Raw genomic sequence first — 12,310 nt, forward strand, 5'->3', positions numbered from 1 at the left:
GCATCGCAAGACGAAAAACTCGCAAGAAGAAAAAACTTGCGGAACGAATTAATTTCGTCTTGCGAGGCACCACTGTATAGACCTTGCCTCCCACCTTGGCATTCCTTTCAGTCATCACGCCTTCCACAATCTCGCTGGAAACTAACAGCTTGTTACCTGAAGGTAGAGGTGATGCTGTTGAACTGGCTGCGGTTGCCACTGGTGGAGGGTGTTGGGAGGAGGGTGGCTCTGCTGCGGGGCGATGTTGGCGCGTGGAATCATCACAGAGGAGGTGAAGACGGGTGACGGAGTGGCGGCGCATGTGATTGGCTGCATCTGTATTCCAGCAGGCAGCCCTTGCTGCTCCGGAGCAAATCTGCAACACAGGTAGCAGGTAACAGATAAAATACCACCGGAGGTTGCCTCAAAACACAACCCTTTCCACAGCAGTGGTGGCCGACCGGTGCCCCATCCTGATGTCCTGAACTAGATCTGGTGCTGATGGAGCCAGGAGCCTGGCAACATCTGGGTGCCCACTGGTTAACCACCCCCTCATGCAACCTTTTCCAGCTCCCACTGGTGTGACAATCTGCTTGAAAGATGTGGCAATGCTCTCTGAACCCTCGGAAGCAGGAGTGATGGCAGGACAAGGGTTTAATGTGGCTAGCAAGCAAAGGCTCAGTGCTCTTCCTTCCCCTTTTTTTGTAGTCACCAAACCACAGAATAAAATCAGCTATAACTATTCTAAAAATGCAGAATACTTTAGGCAAAGTCAGAAATGGGAGCTCTCCTGCATAATGTACGCTGCTGGCAGACTCCAGCTTTTCATGGCAGAGAGTTTAGGTTGCGTGGGTGCATAATATTTTGTTTAGCATGCAGGGCACATAGCCCAGGCTGCATTCATATCTTAACTACCATGGAAGTTGAAAATAGCAGACCAGGGTCAGCTTTGCCCATTTAGAGGTACTAGCCTGCCTTTTTGTGTTGTACTTCTGACAGGAAGGCAGCCCAGCCTATGCGTCCTCTACATGCTTCCCATGACATCCCCTCTTTGCTTTGGTTTTGTTCAAGAGTGGAACAGAGCAGAGCAATCTTGGGAGCTGGTAGAAGGAGCTATGAAGATGCTGTGCAGCCACATGTCAGGGAATCCTAGTTTAAAAGATTCCTGTGCCGAGCAGGGGAAAGGACTAGACAGCCTCTAATATAGAGGCTTCTTACCCTGAAATTGTTTGGTTTTAATTGTAGGAAGGCTTTTTTTGCCTGCTGTCTGCCAGTATTGATCTGTGAAGACTTATTGCACCCATGCGCACCAGATGTTGCAGGCTGCACAGGCTGACCTAACAATGTGGCAATGGGCAGGTTCGATAGCCTCTTTCCAGCACAGTTTCAGAGCCGTTGCTTGCCTCTTCAGAGACCAGGGACCAAACACTGGTGGGTGGTGAACACTGGGATTGATAGGAGGGAAGACAGGAAGACCAACACCAGGTGGTGCCAGAGCCAATGATAGGCAGAGCCAACTCACTCTAATTTTGCCTGCATCCTCTGTTATGTACTGAAGTTCTCACCCTGGGCCAGCAGGGGGATACTGTAGATAGTTATGCAAATAAGGGATCGAAAGTGACGTTCAATGATTGGATAGTTTTAGAAAGTTGTTACAATTATGTGTACTGGAGCTCTATATAAGCAGGCTGACTGAACCCTTCAGTTCAGTTCTGTTCTGGTCTCTGAATAAACAAGAGCTGTTTGAAGAATCACTGTGTCATCTGATATGTTCACCCACAACTTAACATCCTCCTCCCTTGTAAGTTCTTCAAGGGCGCAGCACTGAGGCAGGGAAGGAGGGAGCTGGCAGCTAGAGTCACTCTACCAGACCAATTGTAAGTAAGAAGGCAGACAAATTGGGGCTAGGTCAGGACAGGCTGAAGTTGATGGGGCAGGGCCCCATTTGCCCTCCACTGGGACCAAACCAGCACCGAAGTGCTTATTGTTGCTGTTGTTTTGCATTAAACCCTTCCTTCCCTGCTGAGGCTGAAGAGTAAAATCTCTCCTAAAATAAAAAATGGTGCTGCACAGTGTCAAAAAGGGATTTCCTCCCAATGCAAATGCCAGCTTCCAGGAGGGATTTTCATCTGGGCTTCTGCAGGGGCAGAAACGGTTGCCCCTTCCCCACAATCACACCTCACTGTTGATATTATTTGCCTTGGGTGAGGGCAGGGAAACAGTGCAGGACGTACCTAACACTTCACAGTCTGGCTTGGAAAGTTGGCTATTGGAAGGACCACTCATACAAATGAGCCCAGGAGAAGCAAAGCAATGGAGCCTTCTCCAACCTGTGGCCCTCTAGATGTCAACTCCCATCAACACCACAGCCAAGGGAAGATGGGAGTTGTAGTCAAGCAACATGTGGAGAGCCACAGTAGGGGAAGGCTGCCGGAACGAACTGTGAAGGGAAGTGGAATCAGCTTGTTGCCAGGAGAGAGCAAAAACAACAATAATACCATCAGTAACGTCTCCTACTTGGACTTCTCAGCATACATATACCTGCATCCATACCTTAGAGTCCGATCTTGGGTGTAATTGGACTGCTGTTGCCTTTCACCAATTTCAGCTGACATTGGAGTAGAGGCAGTGATAGGGTGCGCTTGAGAGAACACCATTGGGTTGTTGTACAGCGGCATCGCAATGCTCATCTGCATTGGCAAGCAGGCCTGCTGGACCTGCTTTCCTCTCATGGCCTGCTTTTGCTGCTGCTGCTGCTGCTGCTGCTGCTGCTGCTGTTGTTGCTGCTGCTGTTGTTGTTGTTGTTGCTGCTGCTGCTGTACCTGATACATAAATGCACACACCCCTTTGTCAGAATGAGCACATTGTTTGTTTGGTATGTTCACATCCTTCTCTTCCGCTACACAGAGGGCTCAGAGTAGCTTGCAACCATGCAAATTGTATACGAATAGGAAAACCATTTTCTTGAGTGTTGAGCCTAATGCAGCCAAAATACCATCTCCAATGCAGGGGCGCACCCAGGCACCCTGACAGGCAGCCCTCCGTCCCTTCCCCACCTCCCGGAAAAGCCAGGAAGAGCCGCACACAGGCTCTACTCAGCGCTCCCTTTAAAGAGCACCTGTCCCGGTGTCCCCAGCAAGGCAGGAGGAGGGAAGGGACGCGGGTGGTGCTGTGGGTTAAACCACAGAGCCTAGGACTTGCCAATGAGAAGGTCGGCAGTTCGAATCCCCGTGACGGGGTGAGCTCCTGTTGCTCGCTCCCTGCTCCTGCCAACCTAGCAGTTCGAAAGCAGCACATCAAAGTGCAAGCAGATAAATAGGTACTGCTCCGGCGGGAAGGTAAACGGCGTTTCCGTGCGCTGCTCTGGTTCACCAGAAGCGGCTTAGTCATGCTGGTCACATCACCCGGAAGCTGTACGCCGGCTCCATCGGCCAATAAAGCGAGATGAGCGCCGCAACCCCAGAGTCAGTCACGACTGGACCAAATGGTCAGGGGTCCCTTTACATTTTAGGTGGAGGGATGGGCAAGCAAAGTGAGAGCTGTGCAAAGCAGGAGAGAAGCCATGTAAGTGGCTCTCACTTTGCTTGTTTTAAAGCAAGAAAAGCGAAAGCTGCTTACATGCTCTGTGCAGAATATTTTTTTTCTTGCTTTCCCCCTCTAAAAACTAGATGCGTCTTATGGTCAGGTGCATCTTATGGAGTGAAAAATGTGGTAATTGTGAACTAAGTTCAACTATCAGTCTCTAAACCCTGTAATCAGTTAGAATCAAAAGAATCATCAAATACAACAACCAAAATAATAGCCAAAACAGCCTAATTACAAAGGCTGCTAGAATAAAACCACTTTAAACTTTTTATCTAAGAGACAGGAACAAGAATCACCACAATGGGGGTGGATTCCAGAGCTGCAGTATCGCCCCTGAGAAGACCCTGCAATTCTTCTCAGGGTAGTAGGTCTATAGGGGAGCAGGCAGTAACCAGGGACTCAGCTATATTAGTCAAAAAATCAGTGTTTTGAATGTGTTATAAACATGCAACACCAGATGGTGCTGGAGAGCAAGATAGATAAATAAAATTCTAAGCGGTTTTCCATAGCGTTTTTTTCTGTTGTTATAACTATTTAATTTCCGATTCCCCCAGTGTGTAGATCCACCCCAGGTTATACAGCTTTAAAATGGTGATGCATTTAGCACGACCTTGAACAAAAACCACCACCTGGGATGATGTGACACAAGGGTCCCTGAGGAATTGCTGAGGCGATGCCAGGTGTGTGCTGCAGAACTGCTTTGATCCCATAAGGCCTTGCTGCTGGGATTTCTTTGACGTGGCTGGTCTGCTTGCAACTGCTGCTGCTTGTTGCTGGGAAGGCCTCCTCGGGTTCTGGTGTTGCACCCCGCTGAAGACCATGGGCATAGGCTGTTGCATCAGCATCTACCGGGAAAGTGGGAGTAGGAAGAGACACTGGGGGTTGTCACTAGCAATGCACACATTTGGAATGCCTACAAAGATGGTGGCTTGAAATTTGGCATGCACAAAATAAAGAGGTTGATAAAGTAATCTCTGTAGATGCTGGCCAACCAGACATCATTTTTATTGTGCACTTGCGAGGATTCGTGCTCCTGACGCTATTACAGCAGTCACATTCAATTCTGCTTTCAATACTGTTGTTTCAGGGCTGTTACACCGCTTGGTTTCCAAGCAGTGCACATCCCGTAACTTCCAGCTGGATTCCTGTAACAAATGTTTTGGTTTGGTTTTGTCCAACTCTTGCCCCTCTGGCAGAATAAACCCACCACTACTGCACTATTTTTGTGTCTATGTTGCAGAAAACACCTTAGGGACTGTTAAGCTTGTAGCAAGCACAGTGCTGTGAAAAGAATTCGCCAAGTGCAGCAACACCCAGAACAGCCATTAGATGTCAGCCAAGCATCAAATATATTCTCATGTTAACCCATCAGTGATTAAAACTGAGAGTTGGCACACCGGGGGGGGGGGGGAATGGTTGTATTTTAACACAAATATGCATTTTTAAACTTCTTTTTAAAACACATCCAGAAATGTTGCTTTTAAGGAAATTCCCTTTTCTCTACTTGTCAAGCAATAACCACTTTTCCTCGAAGCTCATGTGGAGTTGGGCATCTATATAAGCAGGATCCTGCTTGTATCAGCAGAGGCTGGTGGAAAAAAGGTCTCTGGTAGTTTCAGTCTAACAGACAGCAAGTCTTGCTCATGCTGAAATGAAAGGGCTAGAGCAAACTGTAGCTCCTACACTACATATGATGAATAAGGAAGGCTTATGCCACACTAAATTCATCAGTCTTTAAGGTGTCATGGGACTCTATTCTTATAGACCCTAATTTCCAAATGGCTGCAGGTCATTGTTTTCCCTACACCAACACACTCTGGATAGAAAATGTAAGGCTTTTGGGGAAGAAATAACTTGAGCAATCAGAGATTATTTTGCACATAATTTCTTACTTTGGAAGCAGAAAGGCTAGCATCACTGCAAGGTCAGGTGAATGAATTGCTGCGTAGCCTTATGCAACAAACGTATGCACAGTGACTCCTGCTGAAGCAAAGAGGGATCCGGCATACCTGATTGCAGAGTGTTGCCAGTATATTTATTTACTTGTTTAAAATACTTGTATACAGTGCTGCTTTTCTATTAAAATTCTTTAAAACTTTTTTTTATGATATTACAGTCTGGTTTGATTGTTTTTATACTGTAAACTTTTATATCGCTGTGATATATTGTTGTGACGCAGCAGTACATAAATATTTTAATGAAGAAATAAAAGACAGCTTTCTATATTCCAACATGGAAAAGGCCCTCTCCCTTGGCTATTTATAAAAGAGGGGTGCAACTCTATGTGATTTAAGCATGTTTATTCAGTACACTCAGGTTTGTAGTGTGGGCCATTCAACAGTTGCACCTATAGCAAGTAATAATCACCCGCAGTCAGGGAAGCTTTATAAAAGTTGATATCCCCACCACTTTTTTTTTTTTTTTTACAATAAATGACTGGCATGAACACATGTGGACAGATGGACTTGCAAAATATCTGTGAACCACATCCCCCCCCCCCCCTGTGCCTGAGGTTCCCTAGATAGGAAATACCTGCAAATTGGAGTCCTGCACCAGCTGAAGCTGCTCTTTGATCACATGCAGTTCCTCCTGTTGCGTCTTGATGTCAGCCTGCAATATGCGCGTTCTCTCCTCAAGCTGTTCCTTCAAATGATGCATCATCCCTATCTGAGTTGGGAAGTGATACACTGGCTGGAAGCATAGATGAGAAAGGAGCATTACCCAATCTGCAACTTTTACATGCAGTTATTGTTTCCGCCCCCTTCATGGATCACTGCCTTGCTGTGGCGAAGGGGCTTGAATAACTCAGAGAAGCTATGAGCTATGCCAAGCAGGGCACCCAAGATGGACAGGTCATAGTGGAGAGTTTTGACCAAACGTGATCCACCTGGAGGAGGAACCGGCAAGCCACTCCAGTATCCCTGCCAAGAAAACTCCATGGACAAAGACAACAGGCATATAAAAGTTATGATGCTGGAAGATGAGCCCCTCAGGTCGGAAGGCGTCCAACATGCTACTGAGGAAGAGCGGAGGACAAGTACAAGTAGATTCAGAGCTGATGAAGCGGCTGGGCCAAAGCCGAAAGGACGCTCAGTTGCGGATATGCCTGGAAGCGAAAGGAAAGTCCAATGCAGTAAAGAAAAATACTGCATAGGAACCTGGAATGTAAGAACCATGAACCTGGGTAAGTTGGATGTGGTCAAAAATGAGATGGCAAGAATAAATACTGACATCCTGGGCATCAGTGAACTAAAATGGACGGGAATGGGTGAATTCAGTTCGGATGACTATCATATCTACTACTGCGGGCAAGAAACCCGTAAAAGAAATGGAGTGGCCCTTATAGTCAACAAAAGAGTGGCGAAAGCTATACTGGGATGCAATCTCAAAAATGATAGAATGATCTCAATACGAATCCAAGGCAGACCTTTTAACATCACAGTAATCCAAGTTTATGCACCAACTACTGGTGCTGAAGAAACTGAAATTGACCAATTCTATGAAGACTTACAAGACCTTATAGAAGTGACAACAAAGAAGGATGTTCTTCTCATTATAGGGGACTGGAATGCTAAAGTAGGGAATCAAGAGATAAAAGGAACAACTGGCAAGTTTGGCCTTGGAGATCAAAACGAAGCAGGGCAAAGGCTAATAGAGTTCTGTCAAGAGAACAAGCTGGTCATCACAAACACGCTTTTCCAACAACACAAGAGACGACTCTACACATGGACATCACCAGATGGGCAACATCAAAATCAGATTGATTATATTCTCTGCAGCCAAAGATGGAGAAGCTCTATACAGTCAGCAAAAACAAGACCTGGAGCTGACTGTGGCTCAGATCATCAGCTTCTTATAGCAAAATTCAAGCTTAAACTGAAGAAAGTAGGAAAAACCACTGGGCTGGTAAGATACAATCTAAACCAAATCCCTTATGAATACACAGTGGAAGTGAGGAACAGGTTTAAGGATTTAGATTTGCTGGACAGAGTGCCTGAAGAACTATGGGTGGAGGCTCGCAACATTATACAGGAGGCAGCAACTAAAACCATCCCAATGAAAAATAAATGCAAGAAAGCAAAGTGGCTGTCCAATGAGGCCTTACAAATAGCGAGGGAGAGAAGGCAAGCAAAATGCGAGGGAGATTGTGAAAGATACAGGAAATTGAATGCAGATTTCCAAAGAATAGCAAGGAGAGACAAGAAGGCCTTCTTAAACGAGCAATGCAAAGAAATAGAGGAAAACAACAGAATGGGAAGAACCAGAGATCTGTTCAAGAAAATCAGAAATATGAAAGGAACATTTCGTACAAAGATTACCATAATAAAGGACAAAAGTGGTAAGGACCTAACAGAAGCAGAAGACATCAAGAAGAGGTGGCAAGAATACACAGAGGAATTACACCAGAAAGCTATGGATGTCTCGTACACCCCAGGTAGTGTGGTTGCTGACCTTGAGCCAGACATCCTGGAGAGTGAAGTCAAATGGGCCTTAGAAAGCACTGCAAATAACAAGGCCAGTGGAAGTGATGGTATTCCAGCTGAACTATTTAAAATTTTAAAAGATGATGCTGTTAAGGTGCTACACTCAATATGCCAGCAAGTTTGGAAAACTCAGCAGTGGCCAGAGGATTGAAGATCAGTCTACATCCCAATCCCAAAGAAGGGCAGTGCCAAAGAATGCTCCAACTACCGCACAATTGCACTCATTTCACACGCTAGCAAGGTTATGCTTAAAATTCTACAAGGAAGGCTCAAGCAGTATGTGGACCGAGAACTCCCAGAAGTGCAAGCTGAATTTAGAAGAGGCAGAGGAACCAGAGACCAAATTGCAAACATGTGCTGGATTATGGAGAAAGCTAGAGAGTTCCAGAAAGACATCTACTTCTGCTTCATTGACTATGCAAAAGCCTTTGACTGTGTCGACCACAGCAAACTATGGCAAGTTCTTAAAGAAATGGGAGTGCCTGATCACCTCATCTGTCTCCTGAGAAATCTCTATGTGGGACAAGAAGCTACAGTTAGAACTGGATATGGAACAACTGATTGGTTCAAAATTGGGAAAGGAGTACGACAAGGCTGTATATTGTCTCCCTGCTTATTTAACTTATATGCAGAATTCATCATGCGAAAGGCTGGGCTGGATGAATCCGAAGCCGGAATTAAGATTGCCAGAAGAAATATCAACAACCTCAGATATGCAGATGACACAACCTTGATGGCAGAAAGTGAGGAGGAATTAAAGAACCTTTTATTGAGGGTGAAAGAGGAGAGCGCAAAATGTGGTCTGAAGCTCAACATCAAAAAAATGAAGATCATGGCCACTGGTCCCATCACCTCCTGGCAAATAGAAGGGGAAGAAATGGAGGCAGTAAGAGATTTTACTTTCTTGGGCTCCATGATCACTGCAGATGGTGACAGCAGTCACAAAATTAAAAGACTCCTGCTTCTTGGGAGAAAAGCAATGACAAACCTAGACAGCATCTTAAAAAGTAGAGACATCACCTTGCCAACAAAGGTCCGTATAGTAAAAGCTATGGTTTTCCCAGTAGTGATGTATGGAAGTGAGAGCTGGACCATAAAGAAGGCTGATCGCCGAAGAATTGATGCTTTTGAATTATGGTGCTGGAGGAGACTCTTGAGAGTCCCATGGACTGCAAGAAGATCAAACGTATCCATTCTGAAGGAAATCAGCCCTGAGTGCTCACTGGAAGGACAGATCGTGAAGCTGAGGCTCCAATACTTTGGCCACCTCATGAGAAGAGAAGACTCCCTGGAAAAGACTCTGATGTTGGGAAAGATGGAGGGCACAAGGAGAAGGGGACGACAGAGGATGAGATGGTTGGATGGTGTTCTTGAAGCTACCAGCATGAGTTTGATCAAACTGCGGGAGGCAGTGGAAGACAGAAGTGCCTGGCGTGCTCTGGTCCATGGGGTCACGAAGAGTCGGACACAACTAAACGACTAAACAACAACAACAAATTGTTTCCGCCTTCAGAGAAACTGGGCTATACGGATCGATGACCTGATGTAGTGTAAAGGGAGATTCCTATGTTCCTAAGAATCTGCAATGCAACAGGTAACTACAGCATCGCTAACCCAGACAGCCTCAGCCTAAATAACGCCCAGTGAAGAAGAAACCACCAGTCTGTTCCATCATCGAACAGCTCTTACACCTAACGACATTCAGCCGAAATCTGCTTCTCCTGCAATTTTCAACCCACTGGGTTCTGGTCCTGCTTTCTGCAGTAATGAAGTCTGCTCCATCGTTTGTGTGTCCACAGCTCTTCAGATATTAAGACGACCACTATCCTGTCTCCCTTTAACCTCCTCTTCTCCATGCTAAAAACGTAACTTATTGTTCCAGGCATTCCTCAAAGGACCTGTGGTCTCCTCTATAAGACACTGCAGATCTATCACCTGCTGAGCTTTAGCAACTTTGCAGTGTCAGGTGATCCCAGACCACTCATAGAGCTCATTGTGATTGTTTTTAAAACTTTGCTTTAAGGATTTGTTTTCCAGTTCTGCTGAACAACAAACCAGTAACCAACATTTTACTGGGCTATAAATAATACCAAAGACAAAAAAACCCAAAATGGTCTCCAAACTAATCGTTGCAATGTTTGAAATCAAATGCAAAAGCATGTCAAGGTCAGAATCTTCTGTCTGCAACAGGCAGGATTAAGCAATCTCTATCACACCATGATCACTGCAGCCCTCCAGTCGCCTATGGGGCTCACCTGGTACTGCTGGGTTGTTGGTGTTTTGTTTCTTCTTAGGTACACTTTTATTGCATTTTTGTTTTATTTTAAGCAATGCAAACCTAACAACAGCAGGGAGCTAAGATATAATGAGAGCAAGTTATAGATCAGAAGGAAAATGGGACTGCAGGGAGGAGATGACTGGAGACACATGCAAATTGATTGGTGTTTAAATATGTCAACCTATGCAGCCGTATGTCGGGGGGGCGGCGGGAAATGCTTGGGAACTGTTTCAGATAGTAAGCTGTACATTCATATGCAGAAAGGACAACATGATCTCTTGCAGATCATCTATTTATTGAGCATTCATCTTCATTTACTTGCACAAGCCTCATGCAGAGGTTGAGCATGCATTCGGATTTGCTTGTGGGGAAGTTAAATGACAGCAAGCATTCATCCCGAATCACTTGTATGGTGTAACATGCCTTCCTGTCAATCATTCATCCAAGCTATGCTTTGCAGTGCATTTCTTTTTATATACAGTGGTACCTCAGGTTACATACGCTTCAGGTTACATACGCTTCAGGTTACAAATTCCGCTAACCCAGAAGTAGTACCTCGGGTTAAGAACTTTGCTTCAGGATGAGAACAGAAATCGTGTCCCAGCGGCGCGGCGGCAGCAGGAGGCTCTATTAGCTAAAGTGGTGCTTCAGGTTAAGAACAGTTTCAGGTTAAAAACAGGCCTCCAGAACGAATTAAGTGCCGTATTTTTCGCTCTATAAGGCGCACCAGACCACAAGACGCATCTAGTTTTCGGAGGAGGAAAACAAGAAAAAAAATATTCTGAATCTCAGAAGCCAGAACAGCAAGAGGGATCGCTGTGCAGTGAAAGCAGCAATCCCTCTTGCTGTTCTGGCTTCTGGGATAGCTGCACAGCCTGCATTCGCTCCATAAGACGCACACACATTTCCCGTTACTTTTTAGGAGGAAAAAAGTGAGTCTTATAGAGGAAAAAATACGGTACTTTACCCGAGGTACCATTGTATATTAAAAAGTGGATGTGTTACACTAGGCAAGCAGACCCCCTTTAATCCACTTCAGTTGGGCAAACCTGAAGTTTCGGTATGCGCTCGAATCCCTGTTACAAAATACTGACACTCTGAAGGGAACTTAAGGCCTCCTACATGACACTATGTGTGGGGCAGGTGAAGACCTAGTTCATCTAAAAGGGGATGCTGACTGGAAGCACCTACAAAGACCTCCCAAAGACCCAGCTTATTTTTGCACACATTGGTTGGAGAAAATGTGAACTGCAAAGGATAGCTGTGTTTCAGTTAGCACATTGTTCTGCAAAGTGTGAATTAGGTAGGCTTGCATTAAATTGCGAACCAAATTGCGGAGTTTCTCCCCCATCCCAACATACCATAACCGCTTGCTGGGCTGGGACAGTCGTCTGTGCCATATGGTGCTGTGAGAGATGTTCAGCGAGATGTTCAGTGGGCGTCTGAGGAGTTATAATACCCTGCAGGAGGGGGGGAAACAGGGGATCATAATGCACCCAGTGCAAGGATGAATATGATTATCTAGCCACAACATTTGCCACAATATTTCCTTGCTAATCAAAGCTCTAGTTCTTACTAAGGCAATTAAGATGCATGTGACTGGACAGTCCTCCATGCAAAAGTAGAATCAGCATGTCAGGAAGAAGTTTCAATCCTAGGCTTCTATACACAGGGAAATTGTTTTATGGAGCGGCATTCAGTTATGGAAGCAGAAACCTGCAGTTGACAATTGTTCAGTCCACAGCTTCACCATGTTAGTTGAGAACTAAGCAAAAGATTCCCTTCTTACTTGGCATCTGATAAGCAAAAGACCTTAGAACAGATGCCCAGCATCTGCCCTGCCCCATCTCCTTCCTAACCTGTTAAAAGTGTTGACTAAACTTCTGCACCCAGCCCAGGACTGTATTCATTACAGAACTTGTGGTGGCTGCAGATAAGTGGTATAATATCTGTCCCAAGCTTGATCTCCAACATCTTGCGGTAC

The 12,310-nt window shown here is 45.4% G+C and overlaps 1 protein-coding gene across 10 annotated transcripts in view; it reads right to left on the reverse strand.

The window, feature by feature from the left end:
• PASD1 (PAS domain containing repressor 1) overlaps nt 1-12,310 on the reverse strand; it is a 107,223-nt gene that overhangs the window by 6,952 nt on the left and 87,961 nt on the right. For 2 of the 10 annotated variants that reach the window (XM_080991099.1, XM_080991101.1), the window contains exons 15-19: nt 11,688-11,786; nt 6,097-6,255; nt 4,194-4,409; nt 2,533-2,801; nt 157-355 (exon numbers count right to left, since the gene is read on the reverse strand). In XM_080991099.1, the coding sequence (XP_080847225.1) occupies nt 157-355; nt 2,533-2,801; nt 4,194-4,409; nt 6,097-6,255; nt 11,688-11,786 (942 nt within the window). Of the gene's footprint in view, nt 1-156; nt 356-2,532; nt 2,802-4,181; nt 4,410-6,096; nt 6,256-11,687; nt 11,787-12,310 lie in introns of all 10 variants that reach the window. The other 8 variants (XM_080991105.1, XM_080991102.1, XM_080991108.1 and 5 more) reach the window with 8 other exon arrangements.

This window comes from Podarcis pityusensis (assembly GCF_964106645.2).
Source record: "Podarcis pityusensis genome assembly, chromosome: Z".
In the NCBI taxonomy this organism is placed as follows: Eukaryota; Metazoa; Chordata; class Lepidosauria; order Squamata; family Lacertidae; genus Podarcis; species Podarcis pityusensis.